Source organism: Aspergillus lucknowensis (genome assembly GCF_044049455.1).
Source record: "Aspergillus lucknowensis strain CBS 449.75 chromosome Unknown BJX67scaffold_1, whole genome shotgun sequence".
NCBI lineage: Eukaryota > Fungi > Ascomycota > Eurotiomycetes > Eurotiales > Aspergillaceae > Aspergillus > Aspergillus lucknowensis.
Genome location: NW_027263545.1, coordinates 1659989 through 1671610, shown reverse-complemented (window position 1 = coordinate 1671610; position 11622 = coordinate 1659989). Strand labels below are relative to the sequence as shown.

Below are 11622 nucleotides of genomic sequence, written 5' to 3'. Positions count from 1 at the left end.
TAGGGGGGTTAATGGGAAGGTTGATGATGGGGGGGTGGATGTGGAAGGGGGGAATGATGACCTGGGGAAGGGGAAGGGGACAGAGAAGAAGGGGTGGTTTGGGTGGTGGTGATGTCTCTATCCAGGTCTCTTGTGAGATAGTTTACGAAAGATATGACGATTATGATAATGACCCAAGGCACTACTATATGGTTATATATACAACTATCCAATTTCTATATCAGGTCTATTCGCCAGCTTCAGCTTCAAAATACCCTTTCCATATATCCAACCTGGCAACGGCTGCGCTCTCATCGTCACCCTCGTACTCATTCCACTCATCCCAATGTCCCAGGCTAAAGAGATGGCGCATCGTAGGCCGCCCATGCGGGCAATTCCACGGTTTATCGATGGTCCCCATGTTTCTCACCACACGCTCCATCTGCTTTTCCGTCAGCGTCTTGCCAATCATGATGCTTGACCGGCATGCGCGCATAGCGAACATCTTCCGCACCTTGCCGGGGCGGGGGATGTCTGTTTCAGAAGTCGTCGATGCCGTCTCGGAGAGCAAGACGATGAGTTCCTCGAGGTCGCGCACATCGAAAACAACCTCTTTGCTGAGAGGCAGGGAAAGCAGCCGGCAACGGCGTCCGATAGGCTCGTCGCCGCTGTCGTCGACATCCACGACGAACCCGTTTTTCTCAAGTGCCGACTGGTTCTCGATGACGATCTCTTCCTCGACGGCCGTCAGGTCGAGTCGTTTTGGGTGGACGAGTCGCTGGTTCTGGACGACCGTCTCAGCCTGCAGACGCTCGAAGTTGAATTTCTCGTCCGACGCGTGCTGGTCGATGATGAAGAGTTCGTCTTTGGATTCCGTTGATCGCGTGGCAAGGATGAATCCAAGGTTGAACTGGCCGAGGATCCGCATCCGCGCGAAGTCGTCTTTAGTGACTGTTAAGGAGAGTCGTTCTTCCGCTGCTACTTGCGACAAGCCCGGCTCCTCTTGAGAGGTAGCCGCGGTCGCGTGTGAAGCTAAAACGTCCCGAAGCCTCTCTGCCTGAGACTGAATCTTGGATTGTGATCCATCGATGGTAGTCATAAGTTGTACGGTAGAGTCTCGCTGTCCGACGCCTTTATGGAGCTTCTTCGCTCGGCTGATGCTGTTCGCCTGGGCCGTATCCTCTGCATCCTGAATAAGCCTTTGGACTTCGGCATCTTCGCGTTTCTTTTTCTGCTCATCATCCATGTCCTCGTCCGTAGACGGCCGTTTCTCAACGTCACTCTGTTCGACAGAAGCTTGGCTTGCGGTATTATGATCTGATGGGGAGTAGGACTCAGCGTCTTCAATCTGTTCTTCGACTTCTTCAGGCGGCTCTTCCTCGATTTCTTCTTCTTCCGCCTCATCGCTCCCGTCCTCCTCATACTCTTGTTCATCTTCATCTTCTTCATTCCCTTGCGTCGATTCCAGCTGCGTTCCTGGAGCTGCGAAGTCTAGCATCCGTTGGCTAAATACGCCAGGGCGAGACGGTGTATGGATTCGTCTCTTCCGAGCCGGGTAAGAAGTCGAGTCGCCACTAGTATTCCTCTTCCGCGGGACACCACTTCCTACCATAGACGTAACAGTCCTATCCCCAATGGTGACGGTTGCCACCTCGGCCGGGACTCGTCTCGGCCTCATGCGGTCGAACGCGGTTTGCAGAGCGTTCGGAGTCTCGAAGTCCTCCTGCACAAGGCTTTTCTGCCTGTCTAAGTGTCCTTCTCCATCTTCGCGATCGGATTCTTTGCCGGTAGGGCGCTGTGAAGCATCCTCATTAACAAAGAGCTCATCTTCTGAAACATCGTGAGGTGATCCAGTTTGGTCTTGCACCGGTGTAAGCGCAGTCTGAGGAGCAGGTGGCGGCTGTGTTTTGTTGAGTATCGAGCCTCCCGAAGACGATTTATCTGGCTGACTGTCGCGCGCTCCAATCTCGCTGAGAAGGCTCTTCATCCTGTCCTTGGAACTCAATTGACTCTCCTCCACCTCTTCATCCGTCAACTCCCTCTCTTCCTCAGTATCAGCAGTAGTTGTAGCTCTCGGGGCGTCAGGCAGCGAGCGTTGTCGAGCAACCGGCAGTTGCCCAAGAACCTGCGACTGCGGCACGGTTTGATCCGAAGACTCAAATAGCTGCTGCAAAGACTGTTTTAGCGACTCGATGAGCGCCCCGGCATCATGTAAGAGGATCGTCCGCTTGTCAGGCGACACATTCACATCGTAAGCATTCGTATCCATATGAAAGTCGGCAAAGACAAAGGGTGACTGGGCGACGTTGAAGGATTTGTACACCTCGTTGAACGCCTTTGCAATCTGCGGCAACGCGCAAGGGCGCGAGTTGACGAAGAACATCTGCCGATCAGGCGTCTGTCTGCCCTCCCCAAAGACCGGCCTCGAGACATGGCCGCGGACCTGGATCCTGTTCACGTCGTTCCCCGCGGCTCGCCTTCCAGCGACTGACGGTTCAAACTCCAGCTCCAGATCGAGAGGTATCAGCGCGAGAAGCGTCTTCGCGCCGTAGACATTCGCGATATTCTCCTTCGTCGACTGATTGCCGTTCGTCGTAAACACCACCGCATTCCTCTTAGCCACGGTATTCTTAACGCTGAATCGCACACCCGTGCTCACGCATGCGTATGCATGGAGCAAATTCAACACCTTGCCATACTCGCGCTTGATGTTCCTCTCCAGCTCGCGACGCCGCACGGGCAGTTTCTTGAACAGCCCCTCCACCGACGCGGTTGTGCCCTTCTGGCCCGCGACAATCTGTGTCCTTTTCAGCTTCCCCGATTGTTCAAAGTCGAGTCGTGTCGCGCGTGGGGCCTGGTCGGCTTGGGCGGTGGTGATGTGGAAGTCGGAGAGGGCGCATAATGACGACAGCGCTTCGCCGCGGAAGCCAAAGGTATGCAGGCGCAGGAGGTCATCGTAGGAGGAGAGCTTGGACGTGTAATGCTTGAGGGCTGGTATTATTATTAGCTTCACCTCGAAGGGGGAAAAAAAAACAGGCCCGAAATCACTTGCCCACATTCTCGTAGTTCTCTGGGGAGATCCCGCCGCCGTTGTCTTGCACCTCGATCAAGTCGAGACCATTATTCCGGAATCGAATCTCTACGGGACCAGAAAGTCAGAAGGAAAAATATACAAGGGAGGTTTGCCTATCCATCGTACCGATCGACGTGGCGCCGGCATCGAGGCTGTTCTCGACAAGCTCCTTTGCCACGGAGCAGAGATCAACGATGACTTGACCGGATTGGATTTGATGAACCTGGCATTTTCAGGTCCGGATCAGTGGACTGAAATTAACTGAGAGAGCACAAGAGTCATCATACCGAGCGGGCTTCGATAGCCTTGATCGTTGCCATGGTCATCCCATGGTGGGAGAGCGAGGTTGGAGGAGAGAAGAAAAGAAGACGCGAAGTCGCGTCTCGTGTGGAAATCAATTAAGGCACGACTCAGCATTTCGCACCCAGACAACCTCCGACCATCCAGAGAACGCGGTATTAATTATTGGATCAAACCAGATGGATATCAAAAATAGAGAGAAAATGAAAATAAAATATCTTTATTCGAATAGCATGCGGTCATGATCTATATCCTGTATACTCCGGAGCTCCCATCCAACCCCTCTATACCACAGTACCAATCAACCAAGTAAGCGCCCCTCTTACTTCCCAAGCTCAGGAAGCCAGGTCAGATGAAGCCCCGCGCGCAGTGAGCCCGACATCACCAACGCTTGCTGGATCCCAACACCATGTCCGATCCTAAAAAGACACTGGGAGATCCACTCCACCATCTCCGGCGATGCTCCAGCACAGTCGGCTGCAATAAACAAGGGCCATATCAGACGAAGCACACCGCCAGTCCGGGAGCTGCTCAGATCCTCGGCTGGAGATGTTTGCGTCGCTCCAAGGTGATACGGCACGCTGGCACAGATATCCTCGCACAGTTGTCGAGACAGTGTGGTGCTGCGCGCCACGGTTTGTCGGTACTCAGCCCCTGTTGGGCCGTCCTTACGCGCGAGGTGGTCACATAGCACGCATATGAGCTCTAGAAGGATGAGACGGGAGAGGCGATAGTCATTCCAACATGAGCTAACTATCGTGTCGGGGTAGACGTGGTATTGGCTACCGTAGATGAGGCGAAAAGAAGCATAAGCATTGACCGCATTTGTAGATTCAGGGAAATCGACGACAGTATAGCGACGCTCGGGTTCAACTTCCATAGCCCACGAGCTTAACTCTGCGTCGAGCTTGAGGGCCTCTTTCACGACTTTGACCGGGTCTATGACCGCGCCATTGCGTAAACCGGCGCATAGATCGCCAACTCGTGCCAAGTGAAAGAAGAGCTCATCTCCCATCCGTGATTTCTCGCCACAACAGGCAAGGCTCTCCTTGGACAAGTCAATCAAGAAGGAGGGTGTCGGTCGTTTCAGCCAGAGGTTGCCGAGAAGCTGGACAATATTAGCCACATTTCATCATAGCATGACGGAAAGTTATGAACGCAAAAAAGGAAGAGTACTTACAATCGTCATCCTAAATTGAGAGAATAACCCTAGCCCAACAGACGTCTTGAGTTGGTCGGTTCCGCGCAGCTCTAGGAGCTTGGTGCACCCTTCAACGTGATTTAGGAATTTGTCCATCAAAGGCGGACCATTGCATGTCATGATCTGCGCCGTCAGGCTATTTCTCACTGCTGAGATAAGAGACTCACCTCGTACATGCTGAGAAATATCACAGCTATGACTGAAGCATCCGAGGTAGCCTGTATCGGGTCACCCAAAGCTGCGTTTGTCTCCGCCAGAGCAGTGATATACTCTTGACGGGCGGAAACCCCGAGCTTCGGAGACATATAGATATTCGATAACGCCGCTAGGCCCACGGCATTGAGGGACGCCATAACGGCACGTCCGGACGGGGTGTTCGAAACATGCGGTAAGAATAACCCCACCGGCCCTCGAGCCTCACTCGGGCCATCTCGGGTGAGGTAGCGGGCAATCACAAAAGCTGTGCCTTGGTCATTTATCGGAAGGGAGGGCTGTTGGCGTACAAGGGCGCCGTATTCGTCAACCCGCCGCCTCTGCGATAGAGGAGGAGGCGAGGGAGGAGACGGAGAAGGGGCACAAGACGAGACTTTCCTCTTCACCTCTTCAGTCTGGTTGTGGACTCTGATGGCCCCGACGTCTCGATATCCGGAGCACTCTCGCTTGGCTCGGATGCATTGTGAACATGATGGCTTTTGTTGGTCGCACTATTCTCATATCAGCCAGAATCCTTCCACTGTGGATGAATTCGATGGGGTTGATGTACTTTGAGACGACGACTCCGACAAGGCTTACACGCAGCAGAGAGCTTCCCTCTATGGACCATGGAAGCTGAACGATACCGACGCAGTAGAAGGTTCCAAAGCAAAGAAACAATTTGCCGTACGTACGAAGTCCCGTCGATGGAATTTGTTGTCGTGAGAGAGATGGTTGGGGACGGAACGATGTTGCCTGAGCGGAGCTGAGCTGAGCTGAGGTTGTGAAGTTCGTGACTCCAAGTTGACGTCTAGCGTGGTGCTGCCACTAAAGAGCAAGGAAGGTGCTGTGGCCCGGATCCTGGTGAAGTTAACACCCGACAAGTCGCCCAGTCGAGTTGATTCCCCTTCGCCCAACAACACACAGGATGCTCAATTATCGCCCAATTAGAATGGCTCTATTTCTCTCCGAGTCTTGACTATATCTTAGCTCTGACTATCATGATCCACTCCATGTTCATTCTGATTTCCCAGCCCCAGCCAAGATGCCAGGCTCAGCCACACTTTGCCTGTCCCAACTCACGATAGCCTCAGAATCCCGCTCGCTGTGAGGCTGGAGATTCCCCTGTCCCCTGTCCAAAGGTGTCTTCTCAGCCACCATCGATCCCAATCAATCGTAGCTCTCTATCCACAATGGTTCTGGGGCCAGGAGAGCGCGTACCGGTATCAGGCTACCCTCCAGCCACCTCAGCCCCGTCCAGAATCCATATTCCTCATTCAAAAACTCAAAGAAAAGGACAAGACCAAAGACAAGACCAAAGACAGGAAAAGAGAATGGTCAACGGAATATTCGCCGCAGACGTTGCCCTCTACCTCGTCCTCTTCCCTCTAACCCTCTACAACTTCTGGACCCATCGCTGGCCCGGTTTCCTGGCATGGTACTATCTCGGCGCGTTCTGCGCCCTGCGCATGGTAGCCGGCGGCTTGGGCGTCTCAGATAGCGACAGTATAGTCGGCAACATTCTTATCGGTGTCGGGACGACACCCTTGATCCTGGCTGTTGACGGCGTGGTCCACGAAGCGTGCGTCCTACGTATTTCCAGCATACTAACTTATACTGATATGGCACGACATGCTTTGATATCTAAAATCGTACCTATCGCACCCCAACCCAAAATAGATTGCTTGGCTGCTTCGTTGTCCTCACTGTAACGGGCCTGACGTCAGCTGGTATCGCTCTCACCGTCACCGGCGCCCTAGATATCTACCGCGGGCATCCGAAATCAAACAGCCTGACTCACTGTGAGGTCGGGTCTGCGTTGATGGTCGTCGGGTGGGCTGCAGAGGTCGGATGGGCGTTTTTCTCCTTCCTCCCCTTTCAGGGTTCGAGGGAGGCACCTCGGTATAGGGATGGGACTACGGTATGTTGACACGGCCTTTCCAAGGACGGCGTTAGAAAGATTGGAAATACCCATAACTATTGTGATTGTGTGTAGCTTCTGTACGCTCCCCTATTGGCTCTCGTGTTCGTTGGGGTTCGGGTCATATATGCTCTTATTGTCGTCTGTACGCAACGAAGAGATCTCAGCCCGGTTTATGGACCAACCGCTGTACGTGTGGCGCTCATGTTTCTTCCTGAGGCGCTGTCGACTCTGATTCTTGTCTTCGCGGGAACTATGCACGAACCCTCGATCAATAAAAGCGTCATAGGGGAGAGTAGGGGTCCAGGCTCGCGTTATCTATATTTGGCTTCTGAGGTCACTAACTTCATGACGCAATTCAAAACCTTTCACTTGTTGAGGTCGAGGTGTATGATAGATCATGATAGAGTTGCGCCACCGAGCCCCAAAGTCAATCAGTTCACCCAAAGGCGAATCCATGGTTCAAACCCTACCTAGATCCAGATCGAGTCCTGTTCGGTGCAGACCACCATAGCCACACCTTAAAACAACATCATGAGTCCTGTAGACTGGGAAATAGTGTGAATAAAGTGTGTTCAAAGGCACATGCTCGCCTTTGCCTCGAAAAAAATGATGCAATCCCCTCTTTCTCCCTCGGGCCAGAGCCATCTCCACGGCCCCATTAAATAAGAGCCTTATAATGCCCAGATTGCCACACTCTAGGCCATTCATCTTCATTCTCCCTCAAGACTCCGCATATCACAGACACCTACGATCATCCAGTCAATATGGCCCCCTTCATGCAAAACGGCGCTGAAGAAGCCTACCTCAGCACCACCAAGCCAACCAAACCCAAGACCAGTTCCTTGGCCTCTCTAATCGGCGAAATCAACCGCGATCTCGTCAGCCAGGCTGGCCGTATCATCCCAGACTTGCGAACCATCCAGGGACTGACCCAGACACTCGCAAATGGGGGGCTTGTTGATGACAGGAAGTACCTTGTTCGTCTTACTTCGGCGAGTAGGGGGCACGCTGGCTAACGGTGCTCTGAAAGATCGAAAATATAGTCCAAGTGGCAGCATCCCTCCCGAATAACTCGCTTTTGAGGTCCAAAATAACAGACCTCTTCGTGAGCACGCTTTGGAACAACTTGCAGCACCCACCAGTATCGTATCTGGGTGATGAGTACCGGTATAGACAGGCGGATGGAAGTTACAACGTATGCACATCCCAGCAGCTCCTCAACACGGGAAATTGAGGTGCAACACTACTTAACTTTGTCTCGCGTAGAATATTGTGTCACCCCAGCTCGGGGCCAGTGGTAGCCACTATGCGCGTTCAGTGACGCCTCAGCATCCCCGCCCAGCGGTGCTGCCAGATCCAAGCCTGATTTTTGATAGTATGCTTCTCAATTCCATTCCCGTAGGGGAGACGTATACTAACCAAATCGGCCCTCAGCCCTCTTGGCCCGCACGGGTCCAGCAAGAGAACACCCATCGAAGATCTCAAGCAACCTGTTCTACCTCGCCACGATCATAATTCACGGTGCATCCCCAATCACTTCGGCTCGAAGTCATTTATAGCCATCGCTAACAGCGCGTAGATCTCTTCCACACCGATGAAGCAGACGAAACGCGCCTCAAAAACTCGTCGTATCTCGACCTTGGTCCTCTGTACGGTCACAACCAAGCCGAACAAGACCAAGTTCGGGCATTCAGCGACGGCCACCTCAAGCCGGATACCTTCGCTGAGAAACGACTTCTCACTCAGCCTCCCGGAGTTTGCGCGTTGATGATTGCGTTTAATCGCTTCCATAATTACGTCGTCGGCGAACTCGCGCTCATCAATGAAGCTGGGAGATTTAGTCACCCTTCCGAACTAGGTATCGAAGAAGGGACCACGGATTTCACCAGAGCAATGAAGAAGAGGGAGAATGACTTGTTCCAGACGGGGAGGCTGTACGTTCGAAAGACGCTATGGGAGGCCGATACTGATGTATTTTAGTATAACCTGCGCCCTATACGTCAACATAATCCTCAACGACTACCTCCGGACAATCCTGAACCTGAACGAGAATCCCATTGACTCGGACTGGAAACTCGATCCCAGGAAGACACTTGCGGTATTTGACCAGGAGGGTCTCCCCCGTGGCATTGGGAACCAGGTCAGCGCCGAGTTCAACATGATATACCGATGGCACGCAGCGATCAGTAACGAGGATGAAGCATGGGCTAATGAACTCTCTGAAAGAGTATTCGGTCCGAACGTTGATCCTTGTATGGACACCTTGAGAAATGGCGGGCACTTTGGCTAACGCGCACAGCCAAACTCTCTGTAGAAAAATACCGTACTGGGTTGAGGGAGTTCTTTGACAAAGCTCTCCCGGGAGGCCCGTCAACATGGACATTCTCAAATCTAAAACGCGATAAAGCCGGGAAATTCGGTGACGAAGATCTTGTGACCCTTTTGCAGGACGGTTGCGAGATTGAAGCTGGTGAGCGCCACCTTGGATATCAGAGCGCGCGACCTTGAGCTGACAAGTCCCAGGTGCCTTTGGAGCGAGAAATATCCCAAAGATAATGAAGCCCATTGAAATGCTCGGAATCCAGCAAGGCCGAGAATGGGGATTGGCCACCCTGAATGAGCTCAGGGCATTCTTCAAGCTGAAGCCGCACAGCACCTTTGGTAAGATCTCACTTCCCCCAACGCAGATAAAATCTAACTCCCTGTAGAAGAAGTCAACTCGGATCCTTCCGTTGCCGAAGCACGTAAGTTGCTCCCAAAAATATCCAGATATCATTGGAGCTGACAATCATTAGTGGAAGCTTTATACGGCCATCCCGACAACATCGAGCTGTACGTGGGCGTCCAAGCTGAAGAAGCCAAGAAGCCATTCCTTCCTGGCTCCGGACTATGTCCTGGATTCACGATTTCGGTGGCTATCTTGTCTGATGCCGTTGCCCTCGTTCGGGGAGATCGGTTCTATACAACGGACTATAGTCCCGCCAACTTGACCAATTTCGGGTGAGCTTCATTAAGCAGAATGTGTGAAGTAGGCTAAAACTCCGCAGGTTTAACACAGCGGAATCCGACTTCGACGTCGCAAACGGCGGGGTCATGTATAAGCTGCTGATGCGGGCGTTCCCCGGTTGGTACCAGCCGAACAGCGTTTATGCCTTATATCCGTTCACAACTCCCGAAAAGAACTGCGAGGTTTTCAGGAAGTATGGAAGGGCAGATACTCTTGACTTCAACAGGCCGTCGTACGTGCGGCCGCCTGTCCCCGTCATCACGTGGAAGGGTGTAGTTGATGTGCTGAATGATCAGAAAAGGTTCCATGTCCCTTGTAAGTCCAGCACGACCTTGAGTTATTTTTTGCGGATACTGATAGACACAGGGGGCGAACATACGTTCCAGCTCACGCAACATGATTACATGCTGAGTGGAGATTCGACAGCAAATGCGAATCAACGAACGTTCGTTTCAGAGCGCCTGTACAGACCACCGGATGGGTTGGAGCAGGTACAGCGGTTCTACGAGTCAATAACGTCGGATCTGATCCGTCGGAATAGCCGTAAGGTGGGCAATTCCTACCAGCTTGACATCGTCCGAGAGTAAGCTTCCTTTCCAAATGCCAGGCAGAGACAGAAGGCTAACACTGCCAGTGTCGGAAACATCGCACACGCATATTTCTGCGCAGAGTTCTTTAACATGCCGCTGAAAGGCAGTCACTATTCCCCGGCCGACGCATACACAATCAAGGAGCTGTCTGACGCACTCTTTGACTTATTCGGCTATGTCTTCCTCGACGTTGATCCGCCGCAATCGTACAAGAACAGGATGGTCGCGAAGAGGGAGGCCGAGCGGATGGGCGAAGTCATGACCAAAGCCGTCTCGGAGGCCTCAGGAAATATATTCAGTCATCCGTCGCGGATCTTTGGTTCTAAGTCCTCGCTGCCCGGGTTTGGCCCGCAGTTAGTCAAAAGGCTGCGGGAGGGAGGAAAAAGCGTCGAGGACGCTGTCTGGACAATTATCCCTACCGCTGCTGCTGCATGTGCGACTCAGGCTCAGGGTGTACGTGTCCCAGAAAGGCTTCACGTACCACAGTAACTAACGCATGACAGTGGGCGCAAATGCTCGAACTCTATTTCTCCGACAAATATTCCAGCCACTGGCCGGCCATCTGCAACCTCGCACGCTCGGATGACCCCGAGGCCTTCACGAAGCTCAAGAAATACGCCCTCGAGGGGTGAGTAATGGCCTTCTTGCCGAAGTCTTTACGCTCATCTGTTATGTAGTTTCCGGCTCTCGACTCCCGCGTTTGGAGTCCTGCGCACAGCGGCAGACAATGCCACTATCAAAGACGGGACAAGTACAACAAACGTACGAAAAGGAGATACCCTGTTCGTAGACTTTATCACAGCCGGTCTTGATCCATCCAAGTTCCCCGATCCGGAGGAAATCAAGCTCGATCGTCCGATGGAGCTCTACATCCATCACGGCTGGGGACCACACTCGTGTTTAGGGCGGCCTATCGTCACTATAGCTGGGGCCTGTTTGCTCCGTGTTCTGGGACGACTGCGCAATGTCCGACGAGCACCTGGGCCTTCGGGAGAGATGAAGAGTAAAATGGTCAATGCGGCATTTAAGGTGTATCTGCCAGAGGACGCGAGCAAATGGACGCCGTTCCCTTGCAGTAAGTTTGCCCTACGGCTACTCTCACAAGCGCTCAGCCCTGGTCTAACTTGGGACAGACAAAAAAGTGACTTTCGATGCGTTGGACCTGTTGGAAACTTAACCCTAGCCAGAGTTAGCGCAAAGTCAACAACGGTCATGCCACGATAGCGTACCTGATTTGGAGATCTAAGTAATAGCGATCAATGACACAATAATGACTTATTCGACTTTGAATATATAGTAGCGTCGCAGAATCAGCACTGTAGTCCCTAGCATCACCTTAAACTCAAAACGTGTTCA

General features: G+C 52.7%; 3 protein-coding genes across 3 annotated transcripts; 1 reads left to right on the top strand and 2 right to left on the bottom strand.

Annotated features, from left to right (window-relative positions):
• Positions 1-172: 172 nt before the first annotated feature.
• BJX67DRAFT_340549 (ATP-binding mismatch repair protein PMS1) lies at positions 173-3390 on the bottom strand. The gene is made up of 4 exons (XM_071027801.1): positions 3340-3390; positions 3179-3275; positions 3032-3118; positions 173-2970 (listed from the first exon to the last, which is right to left on the bottom strand). The coding sequence occupies exons 1-4, from the start codon at positions 3376-3378 to the stop codon at positions 227-229; spliced, it is 2967 nt and encodes a 988-aa protein (XP_070891823.1). The 5' UTR covers positions 3379-3390; the 3' UTR covers positions 173-226.
• Positions 3391-3556: 166 nt separating this feature from the next.
• BJX67DRAFT_20890 (Zn(II)2Cys6 transcription factor) lies at positions 3557-5657 on the bottom strand. The gene is made up of 4 exons (XM_071025546.1): positions 5317-5657; positions 4721-5257; positions 4533-4676; positions 3557-4460 (listed from the first exon to the last, which is right to left on the bottom strand). Exons 1-4 carry the CDS (start codon positions 5374-5376, stop codon positions 3675-3677), a joined length of 1527 nt encoding a protein of 508 aa, XP_070891822.1. The 5' UTR covers positions 5377-5657; the 3' UTR covers positions 3557-3674.
• Positions 5658-7357: 1700 nt separating this feature from the next.
• On the top strand, positions 7358-11443 carry BJX67DRAFT_386956 (peroxidase/cytochrome P450 family protein; the record flags this gene model as incomplete). The annotated part of the gene is made up of 15 exons (XM_071034155.1): positions 7358-7646; positions 7700-7856; positions 8104-8190; positions 8249-8603; positions 8650-8921; positions 8969-9139; positions 9187-9330; positions 9378-9413; positions 9465-9669; positions 9717-9991; positions 10043-10259; positions 10311-10719; positions 10770-10894; positions 10944-11341; positions 11400-11443. Exons 1-15 carry the CDS (start codon positions 7434-7436, stop codon positions 11441-11443), a joined length of 3108 nt encoding a protein of 1035 aa, XP_070891821.1. The 5' UTR covers positions 7358-7433.
• Between the last annotated feature and the right edge of the window lie 179 nt (positions 11444-11622).

Excerpts from the sequence above, each read along its gene's own strand:
- BJX67DRAFT_340549 (XM_071027801.1), bottom strand. The coding sequence starts at position 3,378 with ATGACCATGGCAACGATCAAGGCTATCGAAGCCCGCTCG. Across the intron at positions 3,119-3,178 it reads TGCCGGCGCCACGTCGATCG|AGATTCGATTCCGGAATAAT; the intron begins GTACGATGGATA and ends CTGGTCCCGTAG. Across the intron at positions 2,971-3,031 it reads AGAGAACTACGAGAATGTGG|CCCTCAAGCATTACACGTCC; the intron begins GCAAGTGATTTC and ends TAATAATACCAG.
- BJX67DRAFT_20890 (XM_071025546.1), bottom strand. The coding sequence starts at position 5,376 with ATGGTCCATAGAGGGAAGCTCTCTGCTGCGTGTAAGCCTTGTCGGAGT. Across the intron at positions 4,677-4,720 it reads TATTTCTCAGCATGTACGAG|ATCATGACATGCAATGGTCC; the intron begins GTGAGTCTCTTA and ends CTGACGGCGCAG. Across the intron at positions 4,461-4,532 it reads CTCAATTTAGGATGACGATT|CTTCTCGGCAACCTCTGGCT; the intron begins GTAAGTACTCTT and ends AATATTGTCCAG.